The sequence below is a fragment of the Ovis aries genome, chromosome 21 (genome assembly GCF_016772045.2).
Source record: "Ovis aries strain OAR_USU_Benz2616 breed Rambouillet chromosome 21, ARS-UI_Ramb_v3.0, whole genome shotgun sequence".
In the NCBI taxonomy this organism is placed as follows: Eukaryota; Metazoa; Chordata; class Mammalia; order Artiodactyla; family Bovidae; genus Ovis; species Ovis aries.
This window is the reverse complement of record NC_056074.1, coordinates 11,393,275-11,414,660: the sequence shown is the minus strand read 5'-3', so window position 1 is coordinate 11,414,660 and position 21,386 is coordinate 11,393,275. Positions and strand designations below refer to the sequence as shown.

General features: G+C 42.8%; 1 protein-coding gene across 37 annotated transcripts in view; it reads right to left on the bottom strand.

The window, feature by feature from the left end:
- Positions 1 to 21,386, bottom strand: part of DLG2 (discs large MAGUK scaffold protein 2) — a 2,369,976-nt gene that overhangs the window by 415,722 nt on the left and 1,932,868 nt on the right. For all 37 annotated transcript variants that reach the window (XM_042238120.2, XM_060403917.1, XM_060403919.1 and 34 more), the window contains one exon: positions 12,379 to 12,535. In XM_042238120.2, the coding sequence (XP_042094054.1) occupies positions 12,379 to 12,535 (157 nt within the window). The remainder of the gene's footprint in view (positions 1 to 12,378; positions 12,536 to 21,386) is intronic.

The following is a 21,386-nucleotide window of genomic DNA, read 5'->3' as shown; positions in this document are numbered from 1 at the left end:
CAGTGGGATGAAGAGATGCTAACACACAGTCCCTGCCCTCAGGGGAAGCTTCAGAGGCTCTAGATGTATTTTTCAGTGTCCTCAACTTGCACTCATCTCACATGCTAGTAAAGTAGTGCTCAAAATTCTCCAAGCCAGGCTTCAGCAATATGTGAACCATGAACTTCCTGATGTTTGAGCTGGTTTTAGAAAAGGCAGAGGAACCAGAGATCAAATTGCCAACATCTGCTGGATCATGGATAAAGCAAGAGAGTTCCAGAAAAACATCTATTTCTGCTTTATTGACTATGCCAAAGCCTTTGACTGAGTGGATCACAATAAACTGTGGAAAATTCTTCAAGAGATAGGAATATCAGACCCCCTGACCTGCCTCTTGAGAAATCTGTATGCAGGTTAGGAAGCAGCAGTTAGAACTGGACATGGAACAACAGACTGGTTCCAAATAGGAAAAGGAGTGCATCAAGGCTGTATATTGTCACCCTGCTTATTTAACTCATATGCAGAGTACATCATGAGAAACGCTGGGCTGGAAGAAGCACAAGCTGGAATCAAGATTGCTGGGAGAAATATCAATAACCTCAGATATGCAGATGACACCACCCTTATGGCAGAAAGTGAAGAGGAACTCAAAAGCCTCTTGATGAAAGTGAAAGAGGAGAGTGACAAAGTTGGCTTAAAGCTCAGCATTCAGAAAACGAAGATCACGGCATCCGGTCCCATCATTTCATGGGAAATAGATGTGGAAACAGTGTCAGACTTTGGTTTTTGGGCTCTAAAATCACTGCAGATGGTGACTACAGCCATGAAATTAAAAGACGCTTACTCCTTGGAAGAAAAGTTATGACCAACCTAGATAGCATATTCAATAGCAGAGACATTACTTTGCCTACTAAGGTCTGTCTAGTCAAGGCTATGGTTTTTCCTGTGGTCATGTATGGATGTGAGAGTTGGACTGTGAAGAAGGCTGAGTGCCGAAGAATTGATGCTTTTGAACTGTGGTGTTGGAGAAGACTCTTGAGAGTCCTCTGGACTGCAAGGAGATCCAACCAATCCGTTCTGAAGGAGATCAACCCTGGGATTTCTTCGGAAGGAATGATGCTAAAGCTGAAACTCCAGTCCTTTGGCCACCTCATGTGAAGAGTTGACTCATTGGAAAAGACTCCGATACTGGGAGGGATTGGGGGCAGGAGGAGAAGGGGACGGCAGAGGATGAGATGGCTGGATGACATCACTGATTCGATGGATGCCAGTCTGAGTGAACTCCGGGAGTTGGCGATAAACAGGGAGGCCTGGCGTGCTGAGATTCACGGGGTTGCAAAGAGTCGGAGACGACTGAGCGACTGAACTGAACTGAACAGTGGCTTCCTGTGGTAGCTCATATTTCTCCTTGTAAATAGCTTATTATTTCAGGCATTTATGTTTTTCTCACTAACTGGACTTAAGAGCGCAGACAGCCTCAGAAGTAAGCAAACTGTCAATTTTTCTTTCTCAAGGTTTTTTGCTGTTGTTCATGGCTAAGTTGTATCCGACTCTTTGTGACCCCACAGACTGCAGCACACCAGGCTTCCCTGCCCTTCAGTATCTCCCAGAGTTTGCTCAAACCTATGTCCATTCTGAAGGCTGGCCTTGAAGAAAAGAGGATAGGGTGGAAATCAGAAGCAATGGTCATTCAAATGCCACTGTCACTGCTTATTTTCTGTGTGATTTAGGGCAAATTATTGCGTATCTGTGAGCCTTCATCCCAACAGGGTTTTGTTAGGGATCAGTGCAATCATCATGTGATTTCAGCACAATACTTGGCGCTAAGCAAATAGTCAAAAATATTAAGCATTTTATTCCTAATTCTCCACACTTCCTGCTTCCCCAGAGTCATTTTTGTTGGGGAGCTTTTCCTCCAGAAGCTCTCCCACATGCCAGGCTGGGCTAAGGACAGCCTCTCCTTTGTGCCTATGTGGTCCCCAGAATTTATCCTGTACACTTTTCATGTTTTTTTTTCTTCTGGAAATAATCTGTTTATGTGTTGGTCTTCCCTCGAGAGGCTCTACATTTGCTAAGGGCACACATGTTTTTTTGGTCTAGTAGTTTCTGCTGCTTAGTGGATGCTTAGGAAATGTCTATGGATTGTTTTTTGGCAAATAGGTTAATAAACTATGTATGTATGTAAGACGTATGTAAGAACATCCCTTATCTAATGCTCCATGGGACCCCCTCTGATTTCCCTTGTTGTTTGAGGGAGATCCTTCCCTTGTGGCTCAGCTGGTAAAAAGAATCTGCCTGCAATGTGGGAGACCTGGGTTCAATCCCTGGGTTGGGAAGATCTCCTGGAGAAGGAAAAGGCTATCTATTCCAGTATCCTGGCCTGGAGAATTCCATGGACTGTATAGCCCATGGGGTCTCAAAGAGTCGGACACGACTGAGCAACTTTCACTTTCTAGATGGATGGGAGTAACTCCTCCATCTTAGATTTTTGGTTTGCATCCCATTCCATCCCCTGAGTTCTGCAAATAATATTTTAATGGGAAAATGTTACTTCTCCCAAATAAAATACCTGCGTGAGTTTTTCCAGAGATTAGTTTAAGGCTGAATTTCTAAAAGTATGTCCAGTTACATAGTAATTTATATTCCAGGGGAGGAAAAGATTCTTTAGTTAAGTAAGGTTAGCATTTCTTTATTTGCTGTAGAACTTCTCAGATCTTTTACTTGATTATGAACCTTTTTTCTTTTTCATGGAGTGTTTCACGGTGGAACACACATGTAGAAATATCACTTTGATAAAAGCTGGAATTGGTATCACTGAACTGAATTTCAAACTTTTGAAAGCTGCTTAATGTTGAGTCCTTGAGTGGTTGTCCTGTGGGTTATCTATTAAAGGTCTGATTTTACATGTTTTCCCATGAACTATTTTTGCAGCAGGTCTTCAAGTAGTGAGATATACATATATATGTATAGAGAGAGGGCAGGGGGGTGGGGGGAGGGGCTTTTCTGGTGTCTCAGATGGTGAAGAATCTGCCTGCAAGGCGGGAGGCCCAGGTTCGATTCCTGGGTTGGGAAGATCCCCTGGAGAAGGGAATGGTTCCGACTCTAGTATTCTTGCCTGGAAAATTCCATGGACAGAGGATCCTGGCAGGCTACAGTCCATGGGATTGCAAAGAGTTGGACACAAGTGAGCTACTAACACCGCCATTACCATATATACGTGTATATAGTGTGGTAATGATATTGAATAAGCAGTATTTAAGGGATGTACCAGAAAATAGCATGTTACTTTTGCTTTCTTACTATGTCCATGAAGTATATGGAATTTATTCATTTGACAGGTATTACCAGCCATATTCTATGTCAGACAATAGGGGTGCTTCTTAAGTAGAGTCTGGAGCAATCCATGGCTTACCCCTTTTGCGTAATAGAAGGCTTGGGTTCACTCTAAGCGCCTTTGCAGAGAAAATTCAGTACATGCATAGGCCCGTGGAGGAAGCTGTACATCCATCAGTCTGGCCATTCCTTCTGTTACAACACAGAAACACCTCACCTTGTCAGTAGAGAAGAGCTCTTCTGAGCCCTCTCGGGTGACCCACACTGTGGGTCCAGGGAGACCCCATCTCCCACAGTGGCAGCTATGGCACTGTGGTCCTTCATCCTGTGGGTGATGCCACGTTGTATGTGCCAAGTTGCTTAACATTTTGCACATGACTGAGGGAAAGCAAAAGCCAGGGTGTCCAGGGTGAAACTGAGAGCAGGGAAGAGGCCAGTGAGGCAGGCTGGGGCCAGAGCCTGTGAAACCTTGTAGGCCATGACAAGAATTTTGGATTTTATCTTAAGAACAACAGAAAGCCATTGAAAGGTTAAGAAAAGGGGAAAAGCAACATGATCAGAAATGCTTTTTAAAAGGCTCACTCTTCTTAAAGTCTGGACTTTGTATGTGATGAGGGATGTATGTGAATCTGGACAGTGGATAGGAGAAAAGCATTCCTAGAGCAGAGCTGGGCCCTGCTGAATCCCTAGGCTCTGATGGGTGGGCTGGGGATCAGCCTAGATGGTGGGCTCTGACGGCGAGGCAGAGGGAAAGTCTGCTCACTGGCCACAGTGCTTTTTATTTGAGGGGGTCCCTGAGCAAGAAGTCAGAGGATGAGATGGTTAGGTAGCATCATCGCCTCAGTGGACGTGAATCTCAGCAAACTCTGGGAGATAGTGGTTGACAGAGGAGCCTGGCGTGCTGCAGTCCATGAGGTCAAAGAGTCAGACACACCTTAGCAACTGAACAACAACAGAGCAAGAAAAGTGTGGCTCTCAGCTGGGCAGGCAGACAAGTCCAGTAAGGTGGGGAGATGCCTGCTGCTGCTGCTGCTGCTGCTGCTGCTGCTGCTGCTGCTGCTAAGTTGCTTCAGTCGTGTCCGACTCTGTGCGACCCCATAGACAGCAGCCCACCAGGCTCCCCGTCCCTGGGATTCTCCAGGCAAGAACACTGGAGTGGGTTGCCATTTCCGTCTCCAATGCATGAAAGTGAAAAGTGAAAGTGAAGTCGCTCCAAAATTGAGAGGCAAAAGCCAGAGCCCGAAGAGTCAGTGAATCTAGACAGAGCGGGGGTCGGCGGAGACAGCAATGCCTGCAACAGGCACAGGGCCTGGGGAGGCAGCCTCCTGTGGGCTCTGGGCCAGAAACCTGAGTTTAACTGGTCAGGGCTAAGGTAAGAAGTCTTTATCTTTTTCAGAAACATTATCTTGTTGCACTTCTTTTGTTGGGGGAGGTGGAGTGGATGGAGCTCAACCGGGAAACAAAAGCAGACAAACCCTGAGGCCAGGATAACCAGAGCTGGGACTGAGGCTTGACTCTGCGGGAAGGGCGGGGCTCTTATCTGGGGTTTGGGGACTGCTAGTGCTGAAGATGAGAGGAAGGAAGTTGAATGTTGGAGACTCCGCAAAATTTCTAGTTTAAGCTGTGTTGTGCTTTTGGAAATAAGGTGAGTGCAGCTCAGAGTTGAGAGATGGCGCCTGTCCCCACCTCTGCGGATCTCAGAACCTCTCTGGAAGGCAGATGCGCTGAGTAACAGTCCCTTAAACGGAAGCCCTCAGGCACTGCCAGTGATGAAAACGTGGATCCTCCTCGTGGGGGACAGAGCTGCAGGGGAAGGACACGGCCCATAGCGCAGGGTCACTGGATGGGATGGGGCTGGGAAGCTTCTAAGAGGACCACTTCAGGGAACCACACCAATAATGTGAGACTTTATTTTAGTTTTATAATTTTTGTGTGAGAGGCAGGAGGTAGGCTGGATTTCAGGTTGTAATAACGGAAGGGAATGAGTTGTTATTTGAGGTAATAATAAAAAGGTGACATCAGTACCCTGGCATGGTGAAGAGTGTATATGTTGAATTCCACTTGAGTCCCTTGACAATAAGGATTTAGCAAACAAAGCCCTTCCCTTCTGCATGGCTCTAAACATGAAGACAGGAAGGAAACCTAAGCATTAGCGCAGCACCCAGGTGAGCTGTGACTCTTTTTTCACTCTTCCTAAATCCACCATGCAATTTCAATTTGAAAATTCACAACAACTTGTTCTACTTTCAGGACAACAGCTGCCACATTTCACTTTTATTCCCAACCACGGATCTTGGAACAGTGAGTTAAACACTTCACGTCCATCAAGAGTGAGCTTTGGAGTTGGTGGGGTCAGCTAGGTTGACCGCTTTTAGACTCCTGAGGATTGAACACACTAAAATTGCTTGGTTAGATAGGAAAGAGCCTCTTCATAGGAGTATTGCTTCTGTGTGCTACGCTCCACATATATATATATTTTCATAACAAAGCACTGAAACAAATAATAACAGAGGCATTTCTGTCTTTCCCTCTGCAGAAAGAATGCCCAAGGAGGCGACTGCACTAGTTAACATGATTGCATGTTGAATGCCCTAAATTCTCCGCCACAAAAAACCTCAAGAAGATGGTTCAATTATTGGATAAGCCTTTCTATAATACATCCTGGAGAGATAGAAAACATAAAGGAGAAATTAGAGAGCGGAGATCACTCACAATATGTGTATGGAATGCAGCCGGAGGAGATGATTTCCTTCAGCATCGTAACTACTTTAGCTCTGTAGGTCTGGCGGGGAGGAGGGAGCGCAGGATAAATTCCTGCAATGGAGCTTGGGAGTCTTCCGTCTTCAGGTGGCAAAGTGTTTAGGCAATGTATGGACACTAGATGGCGCCCATAATCTTAAAACGTAGTCAACAGCTAGTTATTTTTTCTTTATAGGCACCCGCTGGCGCTGATGGTTAAGAATCTCCCTGCCAATGCAGGAGGTGTGAGAGCCCTGGGCTCCAACCCTGAGCGGGGAAGATCCCCTGGAGGAGGGCACGGCAACCCACTCCAGTATCCTTGCCTGGAGAATCCCATGGACTGAGGAGCCTGGCAGGCTACAGTCTATGGGATTGCAAAGAGTTAGACATGACTGAAGCGACTTAGCATGCACATATGACTACCTTGTGACAAAATAGTCGATTATTGAAACTATATACATATCTGCTCAAACATTTCCTATTACTGATATCCTGTGAGGTGCTCCTTAAGTAATGGTTTGGTGTCAAATACATTTGGGAAAAGCAGTATATTTTATTGGTCTCTAAGGAGGTTCCCCTCCAGTACTCTTGCCTGGAAAATCCCATGGATGGAGGAGCCTGGTGGGCTACAGTCCACGGGGTCACTAAGAGCTGGATACGACTGAGTGACTTCACTTCACGCATTGGAGAAGGAAATGGCAACCCACTCCAGTGTTCTTGCCTGGACAATCCCAGGGATGGGGGAATCTGGTGGGCTGCCGTCTATGGGGTTGCACAGAGTGGGACATGACTGAGAGACTTTCACTATACTATATGACACATATTCTTAAGGTACAGTGGTTGGTAGTAATAGTGTTAAGTACTTACAATGTGACATGCTCTGTTCTAAGTGCTTTCTCTCTTCTCTTTCCTCAGTATGCCACCTCTCTCTCTCTCTGTGTGCTCACATGCATTAGATACATTGATATACAGTTGGCCTTGGATTTGCAGTTGGTTGAATTGTTGTTGAGTTGCTCACTTGTGTCCGATTTCCCAGGCAAGAATACTGGAGCTGGTTGCCATGTCCTTCTCCAGAGGATCTTCCTGACCCAGGGACCAAAGCCCTGCCTCCTGCGTTGGCAGGTGAATTCTTTCCCACTGAGCCACAAGGAAGCCCAGTTGGTTGAATGCATGGATGCAAAACTCGCTGATGCGGACGGCCGACTGTATTCAATGTACTATGCCATTTTATCTAAGGGACTTGAGTTTAGCAGATTTTGCTGTTGACAGGTTGTCCTGGAACAAATCCTCCGTGGATATGGAAGACAGCTGTATCTGCTTTGGGCAGTGAGCATTTTGAGATCTATTATTCTCACTCATCTTTGAGATTTCAATTCCTGAGACAGAATCTGACACATAGTAAGCCATTAATAAAACAAATTGTCTTAGAAGATTCTACAGTCTGTGTGGGAGAATAATTCAGGAAAATAGGAATGGATATTACATCCCTGATTAGCACGGTAGTTGCCTATTATACAAGTTCCTTCTCGATGAAAATCAGTTGAGAGCAGAGATCTACCCTTCGGCTCTCTTCCCTGGGGATGCTATTTCTCCTCTCTAAACTTACTATGTTATTTTTAGCATGACTTATTTGCAAATAAATCTTACATGACTTAGAAATCTATGCACTGAATTTTTATTTAGGGTTTTTGTTCTTTTGTTTTCCACAAAGGTATAGCTTGTCTTTACATATCCAGTGGAAGCTGTAGATGCAAAATATTATCCTCCATATTCCATTGCTAATAATTCTGTCACTTTTCTTTCCATATTGTAATAATGTGTAAGTTTCCCAAGCCTGTTTATTTCTTCCTTGTAGGGTTAAACAATGAAATTCCAATACTGAGCCTTTACACTAGCCAATTTTTAGCCACAGTTTATATAAATTTCCACAAGCTGAAAAGAATTCCTTTTCCTTTCCCACTGTAAAAAATGAATGGTATTTTCATTGTTGAACTATCTTTGCAAATGTTTTACATAAAAAATATGATATTTGAACTTTAGACATTGCTGTTATGTACTATGAATTGCTATCTCTAAGAAGACTATGATTCTGATTTGTTGCCATGCTTACTCTGTGGTCCTGGCAATAATATTTAAATGGATTCATCTACTTCTGGAAGCAGAAATACTTAGGAGTTTTCTTTGTTGAGCTATAACAAGGTTATCATCTTGTTCCTTTCCCCACCACATGCCTAGAGATTAAACAAATAAAACCCATAGCTTAGAGGATTTCTTATTTAAACAGAGTTAAAAAGTCAATAATATCATCTCTGTGCCTCAGTTTATTCATATTTCAAATGAACATAATAAGGCATAGAGTTGTTCTAAGATTATGTTACCTACCCCTGTGACTGACTCAAAAGCTCCATGTAAATATTAGTTCCTTATAGTTTTGTGCGGGCTTCCCTGCTAGCTCAGCTGGTAAAGAATCTGCCTGCAATGCAGAAGACCCCAGTTCGATTCCTGGGCTGGGAAGATCCCCTGGAGAAGGGATAGGCTACCTACTCCATTATTCTTGGGCTTCCCTGGTGGCTCAGCTGGTAAAGAATCTGCCTGCAATGCAGGAGACCTGGGTTCAATCCGGGGTTGGAAAGATCCTCTGGAGAAGGGTACGGCTACCCACTTCAGTATTCTGGCCTGGAGAATTCCATGGACTGTATAGTCCACGGGGCCACAAAGAGTCGGACATGACTGAGAGACTCTCACTCACTCACTATGGTTCTGTGTGCGTCTAAATGTGCTGCGCACACCAAGCAGTGTGTACAAAGAAGCTTGTGTACACTGAGATCATTGTCAAGGTTTCGAAGAGAGATTGTGCCGTGAGGAGAAAGAACACTGATTTGGGGTCAAGGGAGCTGCTTTTGAGTCCCACATCGGAGTCAGGAGCTGTGGAGCTATGGACAAATCATTTAGCCATTCTGAATCCTCTTTCCCTGATGTGGAAATTGAGAGAAATAATAACACTGATCCCTAGAATCAATGCATGTGAAAGTGCTTTGTGTCTGGGAAAGTGCTTTGACAATGGGAACGCTGATTGTGCTGAAATGACAGAGTGGTCCCCCAGTCTACAGATTTTCAGCCAGGATGAGGCAGATATGTAAGTCTGTCCTAGAAAGAATTTCAGAGTCAGTCTCCCAGGCTCTAGTGACTTTTCAAGGCATCACTATTTTTATTTAATACTTTTTCATCAATAAACAATTTTTGAGAGATGGCTAGGTACCAGGCACTGTGCTAAATGTTGAGGATCCAAAATCATAAAAGATACAGAGTTTGCTTTCAGAGAGCTTTTGGTAACTTAGTAGAGAAAGATAAACATGTAAATAAACACGGACAATGAGGTTTAAGAGCTTATTAGAATTTTAAAGTTATATATTGTCTAAACTTTAAAAAAACATTTTAACTGGAGGATAATTACTAGACAGTGCTGTGTTGCTTTCTGCCGTACATCAACATGAATCGGCCATGGGCATACATAGGTCCCATCTCTCTTGAACCTCCCCCACACCCCATCCTAGTGCCTGGCTGAGCTCCCTGCGTCATATGGCAAATTCCCACTGGCTATCTGTTTCACACGTGGTGATACATATGTTTCAGTGCTACCCTCCCAATTCGTCCCCCCTTCTGCTTCCCCTGCTGTGCCCATAAGTCTGTTCTTTCTCTCTGTGTCTCTGTTCCTGCCTTGCAAATAGGTTCATCAGTACCAGTTTTCTATATTCCATTAAAAAAGTATATATTTGTCTTTCTCTTTTTGACTTCACTCTGTATAACAGGCTTTCGGTTCGTCCACCTCCCTAGAATTGACTCAAATTCATTCTTTTTAACGGCTGAGTAATATTCCACTGGGCTTCTGGCTTCCCTCGTAGCTGTCAGTAAAGAGTCTGCCTGCAATGCGAGAGACCCAGATTCGATTCCTGGGTCAGTAAGATCCCCTGGAGAAGGAAATGGCTACCCACTCCAGTATACCTGCCTGGGAAATCCCATGGACAGAGGAGTCTGGTGGGCTGCAGTCCATCAAGCTGCAAGAGTTGGAACAAGGGTTGGACATGACTTAGTGACTAAACCACCACCAGTATTCCACTGTATATAGGCACCAAGGCTTCCTTATCCATTTATCTGCCAATGGACGTCTGGGTTGCTTCCAGGTCCTGGCTACTGTAAATAGCACTGCAATGAACGCTGGAGTACCTGTCTTTTAAAACTGGTTTTCTCAGGGTACATGCACAGTAGTGGGTTGCTGGGTCATATGGTAGATTTATTCCTAGTTTTTAAGGAATCTCTACGCTCTTCACAATGGCTGCATCAATTTACATTCCCACCAACAGTGCAAGAGGGTTCCCTTTTCTCCACATCCTCTCCAGCATTTAGTATTTGTAAAGGTTTTGATGATGGCCCTTCTGACCAGTGTGAGGTGACCTCTCATTGTAGTTTGGATTTTACATTTCTCTAGTAATGAGTGATGCTGAATATCTTTTCAAGTGTTTATCAGCTACCTGTATGTCTTCCTTGGAGAAATGTTAAGTTATATCTTATATGTCATTTAAGTACAGAAGATGTAGGTCGGGGGGAGTAATTGAAGGGGTGATGATAGGCAATAGAATAAGGGCCTGGCACGGGGCCTTACCCTAATTCTTCCATACTCAATCCTTCTAGACATCTGATAGCTGATGAGTGAGCAGGAACCTCTACGTGTGGGAGAACCACAGACATACAAAAGGGAGGGTCAAGCCTGCAGACCTGTGGGCGCTGCTCAGGTCAACTGACTACATCCTATAGGTAAATAATGTGTGCAGGGTGGTGGTGATGGTTAACAAATATAAGGTCATAGCTATAAAGCAAAGATGAATTTTCCAAAAGGCACAATGAAAACCACAAATTAAATGCTTTATTTAGTTACGAATCATAACCATCCCCATAAAACTGGGCTCCTTAAGTAATTCTCTGTTATTATTTGCATGATTGCCAAAACTGCAGAGTGGACATGAACACTCACAGTGGATTTAACTACTTATCATAGAATTTATCCCAAGGAGGTAGCTTGATGTAATAGAAAGAAGCATCAATAGATATTCAAAGAGAAGAAAGGGCTTGGAGAAGAGAGGAGTCGGGAAAGCAGGGTGGAAGGAAGGACGGAAGGAAGGAAGGCGGGTAAGAGGAGGTGGGTGAAGGATATTAAGACTGGATATTTAAATCCAAACTCTGACTCTATAGTTAGGTGCACTTTTTTTTTCTTTGCCATGCTACATGGGTTGCAGGATCTTATTTCTCTGACCCGGGACTGAACTCATACCCACTGTAGTGGAAACAAAGAATCTTAACCACTGGACCACCAGGGAAATCCCTAGTTAGGTGAACTTTGACAAGTTATTTAACCTCTCTGAACCATATTCGTTTCATCTGGACGTGGTGATTTACCTTTCACAGTGACTGTGAGAATGTAAATAACTTTTATAAAGTAATTACTTTTCTAATATGGCTGGTACATAAGTCCTTACTGACTCATTGCTAGTAATTTTTCTATTTAGGTAAATGGTGATGCACTACCACTTAGCAACATCACCAAATTGTATGTAGCACTATTTTACACGTTATTCATTTTAAAACGATTATTTGTATTTCTGGCTACGCTGAATCTTTGTTGCTGCGCAGGCATTTCTCTAGTTGCGGCGAGTGGGGGCCACTCCCTGGTTGTGGTGTGTGGGCTTCTCATTGTGGTGGCTTCTCTTGCTGTGGAGCATCTTGGGCCTGTGGCCTTCGGCAGTCGTGGCTTCTGGGCTCTGGAGCACAGGCTGAATAGGTATGGCACGCAGGCTTAGTTGCTTGGTGACATCTGGGATCTTCCCAGAACAGGGATCGAACCCGTGTCTCCTGCACTGGCAGGCAGATTCTTTACCACTGAGCCATGGAGGAAGCCCCAACATTATTCTTAAACAGTTACATGCAACAAACTGCATGCATCATGAAGAGGCCGTTTTTAGAGTATAAGGAAGGATTTGGAAAGAAATTTAGCATTTTGAAAAATAAGTAATACACTGAAAAGAATGCATGCTTCTCACTGTTCTATTGGATACAAACGTCTCAGAAAATCTAAATGAAAACACTAGCACCTCTACCTGTATCTGAAGAAAGTAACACGCCTCAAACCTGAACACCATTTAAACTGCAAAATGCACCTGAAGCCATAATGCTTTCTTCCGTATTTCCTTTGGAATGAAGGTGCTTTTGGACTTATAACTGGAGGGGACTTTCTCTCAGAAAGTCAGGGAATAAAGATTAAGGAGCAATACTCACAGATAGGATCTGGTCTCCTCTCTGAAGCTCCCCGCTCAGGTCTGCTGGTCCACCAGCCAGAATGAAGGAGACAAAAATACCTTCTCCGTCTTCTCCGCCCACGATGTTGAAGCCCAGGCCAGTGGATCCTTTATGCAGGACCACCTTGCGGGGCTCCCTGCAGAAACAAGTGGAGAATCACGTCCATAGGGTGGCCCAGTCAAGATTTACATTGCTTTTACTTACTACCTAGGAAAATGGCTTCTCCAAGTATGATACATTTGCATATCAAAAATATGCTAATATCAGGGCAGATGTCTGAACTCCTCACTGTAACAGATGCCAATATACCGTGCAAGTTTATCCCTTAATCCCCAAACCTTTCATTAAACTAGCTTTACTTCCAGTTTTCCTTTGTTGATAACATCTGTTCTTGTACTGAGCACTACTACGGCAATATTCAATAGGATGGATGTATTCAACAAGAGGAAGAGAACTTGGGGGACGAGGGACTAGACCGAACAGGCCAGACGATGAACTATATTACATGACAGCCTCTGGGCTTGTGTTTTGTTTAATTAAAATTTACTCTGGAGGCAGTGGGGACTCACTGGAAGATTTTGAGGCATGAATAATATTTAAATCAATTTTAGGAAGATTACAAATGGCCATATGTAGGATTGATGGAGTTGGAAGCACAGATATGATGGGAGACAGGAAGACTGCTGAGGCTGTTGACCAAGTGAGCCAGGTTTAGGGACGTGACAGCCTGCCCAAGAGGGATGGCAGTGATGATGAAAAGGGCCACATGCAAGAGGTGATTTGAAGGCAGGAACAGAGGTTGTTTCGGGTACTGGAGGAGGAAGGAAGAACATGTAAGTACTTGCAAAAAGGGGAGAGAGGGAAGGTGGAACCCAGGGTACAAGCATGAGTATGATTTTGACATGCTTAATTCCAGGTACTAGTGAGACATCCTTGTGGAGATGTGTGAAGCAGTTGGAGACAAAGGATAGGAATTTAGATTCTCAGAGAGGACTGCAAAGGCAGATTTGAGGGTCATCAGTAAAAGGATGAGAGATCAAATCTTAAGCCAACAGTTCACTGAGATTGTTTAGAGGTTGAAAAATTATGGAACACAGAATTGCAAGGGTTCTAAGAAGGCATCTAGTCGAACTGTCTCTATCAGTAGTTTCAAAAAAATGTCATCCTGCAAGCCTCAGGTTTGACCAAGATTTTTTTTTTTAATATCACCTACCCTTCTCTTTCAAATATCTCAGTTCCAATTCTGAAATGTTTCTCTTCTATTTTCCTACTCTTAATGATATAAGAATGACAAAAAAGTCCAACATATTTTTCTTTTTTAAAATTAGTTTTTTATTGGAGTATCACTGCTTTACAATGCCGTGTTAGTTTCTGCTGTGCAATAAAGTGAACCAGTTATACATAAACGTGTTGTTGTAGTTCAGTGGCTAAGCCATGACCAACTCTTTGTGACCCCATGGACTGCAGCATGCCAGGCTTCCCTGTCCTTCACTATCTTCTGGAGTTTACTTCAACTTGTGTCCATTGAATCAGTGATGCCATCCAGTCATCTCATCTTCTGCCACCCCCTTCTCCTCCTGCTCTCAATCTTTCCCAGCATCAGGGTCTATTCCAGTGAAGCAGCTCTTTGCATCAGGTGGCTAAAGTATTGGAGCTTCAGCTTCAGCATCAGTCCTTCCAATGAATATTCAGGGTTGAGTTCCTTTAGGATTGACTGACTTGATCTTGCTGTGCAAGGGACTCTTAAGAGTCTTCTCCAACACCACTGTTCAAAAGCATCAATTCTTTAGTGCTCAGCCTTCTTTATAGTCCAGCTCTCAGATCCGTACATGACTACTGGAAAATCCATAGCCTTGACTAGACAGACCTTTGTCAGCAAAATGACATCTCTGCTTTTTAACATGCTGTCTAGGTTTGTCATAGCTTTTCTTCCAAAGAGCAAGTGTCTTTTAATTTTGTGGTTTCAGTCATTGTTTGCAGTGATTCTGGAGTCCAAGAAATTAAAGACTGTCACTATTTTTCCACTTTTTCTCCATCTATTGGCCATGAAGTGAAAGGACTGGATTCCATGATCTTCGTTTTTTGAATGTTGAGTTTTAAGCCAGTTTTTTCACTCTCCTCTTTCACCCTCATCAAGAGGGTCTTTAGTTCCTCTTTGTATAAGCATATCCATTCTCTTTTAGATATCCTTCCCACTGAGCTCACCACAGAGCACTGAGTAGCGTTTCCTGTGCTACACAGTAGGTTTTTAATTAGCTAGCTACTTTATACATAGTAGTGACTTTATGTCAATCCCAATCTCCTGATTCATCCCAACCCTATTTCCCCCCTTCGGTAACTTAAGTTTGTTCTCTCAATCTATGACTCTCTTTTTGCTTTGCAAGTAAGTTCATCTGTACCATTTTTTTAGATTCTACATGTAAACAATATTATATGATATTTAAGTCATCATATTAATGACTACACAGACTTTTAAATTTGCTATCACATTTCCTTGCATAAAGAGATGCAGTATATCTATTTTACCCTTATTTGAGGAAAGGTGTACAATGCACACTAGAGCTTGGACTATAATACGTAACAATGCTATGTATTAAGAGGTAACTTGACACAGAGTTAGCTCATTCTGATGGGGGCAGACTACATGCAATAAGCTAGTTTGTTATATGGTATGTTAGAAAGCAGTAAATATTTTGGGAAAAAGAGAAAGTGGAGGAGTGCAAGGACAGGTGCTTGCAGGGATGAGCTTGGGCAGGATTTACTGAAAAGGTGACAGTTGAGGAAAGACTGCAGAGGTGAGGAATCTCATTATGATATCTAAAGGAGATGTTCCAGCTAGAAGGGACAGAGGCACTAATGTGGGAAGGTGCCTGGTGTTGTCAAGGAAGAGCTAGGGGGCCACTGTGGCTGAATGAGTGAACAAGGGAAGGAGAATAGTGAAAGATGATGTCAGCATACTAGTTTTCTATTGATGAGTAACAAATTACCACAAACACCCACTATTACCTCACAGTTTTGTAGGTCAGAAGTCGGGGTGGCCTTGTCTAGGTTGTCTGCCTAGGATTTCATAAGGTTATTATCAAGATGTCAGCCAGGACAAACTTTATTGGGATGATCTGGGGAAAAAGCCAGATCCATATTCAAGGTAGCTTGTTGGCAGAATTCAGTATCTTGTACTTGTACTTTTACATATATCGGGTTGGCCAAAAGAGTTCGTTCAGTTTTTCCTGTAAGGTTTTATGGAAAGAATCCAAATGAACCTTTTTTTGGCCAACTCAGCATTTTATTATAAGGAATTGACCGATGGAGCCATGATTAATGAGAAGTTCCAGGATCTGTAGTCAGCAAGCTGGAGACCCAGGAGAGCTGATGGTACAACTTCCAGCACAAGTTTGAGCCCAAAGTTAGGAGAAAAGCAATGCCCCAGATCAAAGGCAGAAAGAAAGCAAACTCTCTCTTACTTTGTCTTCGGTTTTATTCAGGCCTTCAGTGGGTGGGATGGGGCTACTCATATGAGAGAGGACGATCAGCTTTACTCAGTACACTGATACAAATGATAGTCTCATCCAGAAACACCCTCACAGACACACCCTGAATAAGGTTTAATTATCTGGGCACCCTGTGACCTAGTCAAGTTGACATACAAAAGTAGCCACAACAAAGACTGAGGTCCTGTTTCCTTGCTGGCTGCCAGTTGGGAGTCTCTCTCAGCTTCTAGAGGCCACCCCTTTTCCTTCTCACGTGGTCCTTGATAAACTTCAAGTCAGAAATGGTACACTGAATCCTTTCCTTTTTTGGAAGCTCTCTGGCTTGTTCTTCTGCAGCTGGCTGGATTTAACTCTCTGCTTTTCCAAGGTCTGTGTGATTAGGTGTGAAGCACCCAGATGATTCTTAACCTTAAGATCAACTGCTTAGTAATCTTAATTACATTTGTAAACTTCCTTTTCCATGGAAGGTAACTTAACTGTGGGAGCAACACCAGAAGGTGGAGATCATGGGGCCATTCCAGAATTTTGACTCCCACAGGCGGATAGGCAATAGGGGGATAAATCCTGAAGGGTTCCGTAGACCATTTCAAAACTTTGATTTTTACTCTGAGAGAAACAGGGACTCACTGGGAAAAATTACCTGATCTGATTTACATTTTACATGATTACTTTGGTATAAAGTAGATATGAGGGGCAAAGATGAAAGAAGACCAGTTGGGTGGATTTTGCTGTATTTAGGCAAAATATAATAGTGCCATGGACAAGAGTGGTATTAGAGGAGGTGGTGGACAGTGGATACATTCCCAGTCTGTTTTCTTTTTCTGTTCAGATTGAGTAATTCCTGTTTTTCAACTTTCAGATTCACTGTTTCTTTCTTCTGTTATATTTATTCTGCTATCAAACCCACCTAGTGAATTTTAAAATTTTGCTTATTCTATTTTTAAAAAGCTTTAACATTCTATTTTGTTTTTCTTTATATCTTTTATTCCTTTGCTGAGACTTTCTAAAAAAAAATTGATTTCAAGTGTATTTGTTATTGCTCATTGAAGCATGATGTCTGCTTTAAAATCCTTGACAGAAAATTCCAGCATCCGTGTTATTAGTACCTCAATGTTGCTATCTTGAACATTGTCTTTCCTATCATTGAACAATGTCTTTCCTCATTCAAGTTGAGGTTATCCTGGTTTTTGGCATGCTAAGTGATCTTTTATTGTATACTGGACATTTTGGGTGTTATGTTGTGAGGCACTGGATTATATCCATTTTAGTCTTTCCCAGGTTGTAGATTTGTTTAGCAGATCCAAGTGGGATGGGTATTCAGCTCTCCACGTGGCTCTGGTGACACCAGAGAGGAGAGTGGGGCTCCAGTTTGCATTCTAGCCATTCTCCCTGCCTGCCACTTGGGGGGGTAGAGGCTCAGGTCCTTCTGGACCCACTGACACCAAAGGTGGAGAGAAAGTGGCATGTTGACCAGTACCACCTTGAACCACCTTGTTTTGCCCCTGAGACGGGCTAGCGGTTCAGCCCTCCCCACCCCGATCGAGCCCCACGGACACTGTCCTGGTAGGTGAAGTGGTTTGCCAACAAGTGCTGCTTCATTCTCCCTCCTTCTGTCTGTTGCCGCTGCCCAGGGGTAGAAGTTCAGCTCCCAGCAGGGCCCCGAAGGGAACAGAAAGCGAATCTCATTCTACCTCGTTGCTGCTGGGTAAAGATGCAAGTTCAGCTTCCCACTGAAAGTGGAGGATCAACTAACAACACCTCATACCATCTTATTCTGCCTTTTAGTTGCAGGATGGGAATGGAAGTTCAGCTCTTCTTTGGCCCCTTGACACCAACCCAGTGGAAGAAATGAAGGGCCATCTCATAACTGTGTATCCCAGCTGTCTCTGCTGGGGCCAGAAGTCCAGCTATCCACATGGTCTACTGGTACCACAGTGGTGAGTGGACGACTTTTTCTTTGTTATCTGGCTAGAGTAGGACCCCATGGCCTCAAACTTCCCTGTTCTATTAGTCTACTCTTTCCCCAGTCCTTTGGTTACAGGGAGCAGGCTTTTCTTGAGGCTTTTTAATCTATACAAAGTGGCGGTTTCAAGGTATAGCCTTCTCTGGCCCATCTAGGATATACGGGACGCAGAAAGAAAATCCAGATAACTCACATCAGTGTCATTCCTCTTTGAGCTGGCCTGACATCTTTCCAACTTAAAAAAAAATTATTTATTTATGGCTGTGCTGGGTCTCTGTTGCTGCAAGCAGATTTTCTCTAGGCTGCAGCGAGCAGGGGCTACTCTTTCTTCATCGTAGTACGCAGGCTTCTCGTGGTGGTTTCCCTTACTGCAGAGCTTCTCTGCAACACTTGGACCCTAGGGCTCTAGGGCATGTGGGCTCAGTAGCTCCACAGCAGGTAGGATCTTCCCGGACCAGGGATCGAACCCACGTCCCCTGCATTGGCAGGCGGATTCTTAACCACTAGACCACCAGGGAAGTCCTTTGTCCAGCTTTTTAGAGTGTTTTCATGTTTGTCTGGTTATGTCTAAAGTTGTTTTTGCTTTTCTACATTAAAGGGAAAATTAGAGAGGAACGGGGATATTTTCCATTGGCTGACACCAGAAATCCAGGTTCTAGATACGTTTTTGAAGGTAGGGGTTAACAGGATTTTTGACAAAAAAGTTATTATAAAAAATATCTTTTTTCCCCCCAGTATAAATCACATACTCTCAGTGGGACCAATGACATTCAAGCTATAGATAAAACAGATGGCAGGAAGGAGGCTATTACGACTCTGTTTACCGAGATGCCAAATGTGGTACTTGATGCTTTCCGTGCATCATTCCGCTTATTCTTCAAAACAATCCAATGACGGAGGTAAACTGATGTCTGCCGCAACTTTGAAACTAATCCTAAAAGGAAGATGGATTGGTGACTGGATAGGTTGAAGAGGAAGCGTAGTGAAATGTTGAAGCCAGAATCTAGATGGCAAGTATATGGGTGTTCATTATAACATTCTTTAAATTTCTTCATGTTTGAAAAATTTTATAACAAAATGTTGAGAAAAGTAGACAACCTGATGAGAAAGTATTTTGACAGCTCCTACTGTAGTTAAACAAGACTGCTTGCCCAACTTTTTACTGAGTTTAGTAAGGAGCAAAGGCAGAACTAAGGTGCAGATTTTCTAATTCAAAATCCCAGAGTCTAAAGTACAATATATTCCAGAGACTGTCAGTTGACAAGTGGGAGGCTTGATATGAACCACAGTGTTAACAAATTTTTGAATTTGTTGCTCATGTTTAAAATTAGAAAAACTTGCATAAAATGTGGATTCACGGCTTTACACGGGGAAAAAACCAACCCAGACATTCTATGAACGCTGACTCTCAGTCCCATTGTAGAGCAACAGTTGTCTAGAACATGGCCCACTTAGATGGGGTACTCATTCTCTAGCTTGCCATTCATCCTCTGGTCTCATCTCTGCCTCATGTTCCTCAGACCAGAAAAGCTATAAGTTGCATCACATTTGCCCTTCTTGCAAAGTTAATAGGAAAGTAAAGCATTTCTTGTACTCATGGTTCTATAAAAAAAAGAGAAAACTTTGACTTTGTGGAGGGAGCCTGATATTTTAATAGAAAAATGGGAGAGAACAAAATTCATTTGGAATTAAGGATTATCCTTACATGTTTAATATGCAAAACGAGTCTCTGCAGAAAGAATACAGCTTTTAAGATTATAATAAATCATTAGACCCCATTACATATCTATGTAACTTACACAGGGGCATATTGTTAGTGACCTCTGTGCTTAAAATATATCATTTGTGAGTGATGGTAGTTTTTATTTGTTTTCCTTGGACAAGTCTTTTAAACTAAGTTATTTGGAAATTTCTCAACTCTTGAGATTTAAATGTGTTTTTAAAAAGAGAATTTTGTATCACAGTAAATTAGGATGTTTATTTTAATTAATAAGGAGAAACACCAAAGAAATAAATCTGTAAAATTCTATGCAAATGAAATGTCCTAAGCATACTCCAAATGATTTACTTTTTCTAATTTAAAATTCTTATACTAATAACCCGTTATATTATGCGGAAGATTTTAAAGAGTTTTCATGTCAAAATAAAACAAACAAATATAACAAATATATAACAAAACAGAAACAGACTCACAGATAAAGAGAACACACAAGTGGTTACCAGGAGGGAGAGGGAAACAGTGGAGTGGGGCCAAATGGGGGTTAAGAGATACAAACCGCTATGTATGAAATAAACACACTATGAGTACCTATTGCACAAAACAGGAAATAGCCAGTGTTTTATAAGCACTTTGCTGTTGTTCAGTTACTAAGTTGTGTCTGACTCTGTGACCCCATAAACTGCAGCACGCCAGCCTTCCCTGTCCTTCACTGTCTCCTGAGTTTGCTCAAACTCATGTCCATTGAGTCAGTGATGCCATCCAGCCATCTTATCCTCTGTTGCCCCCTTCTCTTGCCCTCGATCTCTCCCAGCATCACGATCTTTTCCAGTGCGTCAGTTCTTCGCATCAGGTGGTCAAAGTATGGAGCCTCAGCTTCAACATCAATCCTTCCAATGAATATTCGGGGTTGATTTACTTTAGGATTGACTGGTTTGATCTCCTTGCAGTCCAAGGGACTTTCAAGAGTCTTCTCCAGCATCATACTTCGAAAGCATCAATTCTTTGTTGCTCAGCCTTCTTTATGGTCCCATTCTCACATCCATACTATAGCTTCGACTATACAGACCTTTGTCGGCAAAGTGATGTCTCTGTTTTTTAACACGCTGTCTAGCTTTGTCATAGCTTTTCTTCCAAAGAGCAAGTGTCTTTTAATTTTGTGGCCATAGTCACCTTACATAGTAATTTTGGAGCCCAAGAAAATAAAATCTGTCACTGTTTCCACTTTTTCCCCAACTATTTGCATGAAGTGATGGGACAGGATATCATGATCTTCCTTTTTTTAATGTTAGGTTTTAAGCCAGCTTTTCACTCTTCTCTTTCACCTTCATCAAGAGGCTGTTTAGTTCCTCTTTCCTGTCTACCATTAGAGTGATATCATCTGTATATCTGAGGTTGCTGATATTTCTCCCAGATATCTTGATTCCAGCTTGTCATCCAGCCTGGCATGTGCATGATGTACTCTGCATGTAAGTTAAATAAGCGGGCTGATAATATACAGCCTTGACATACTCCTTTCACAATTTTGAACCAGTCTGTTGTTCCACGTCCAGTTCTAACTGTTACTTCTTGTCCTGCATATAGGTTTCTCAGGAGGCAGATAATGTGGTCTGGTATTCCCATCTCTTTAAGAATTTCCCACAGTTTGTTGGGATCTACACAATCAAAGGCTTTAGCCTAGTCAATGAAGCAGAACTGTAGATGCTTTTAAAAATTCCCTTGCTTTTTCTATGATCCAATGGAGGCTGGCAATTTGATTGGTGGTTCCTCTGCTTTTTCTAAATCCAGCTTGTAAGTTCTCAGTTCACTTACTGCTCAA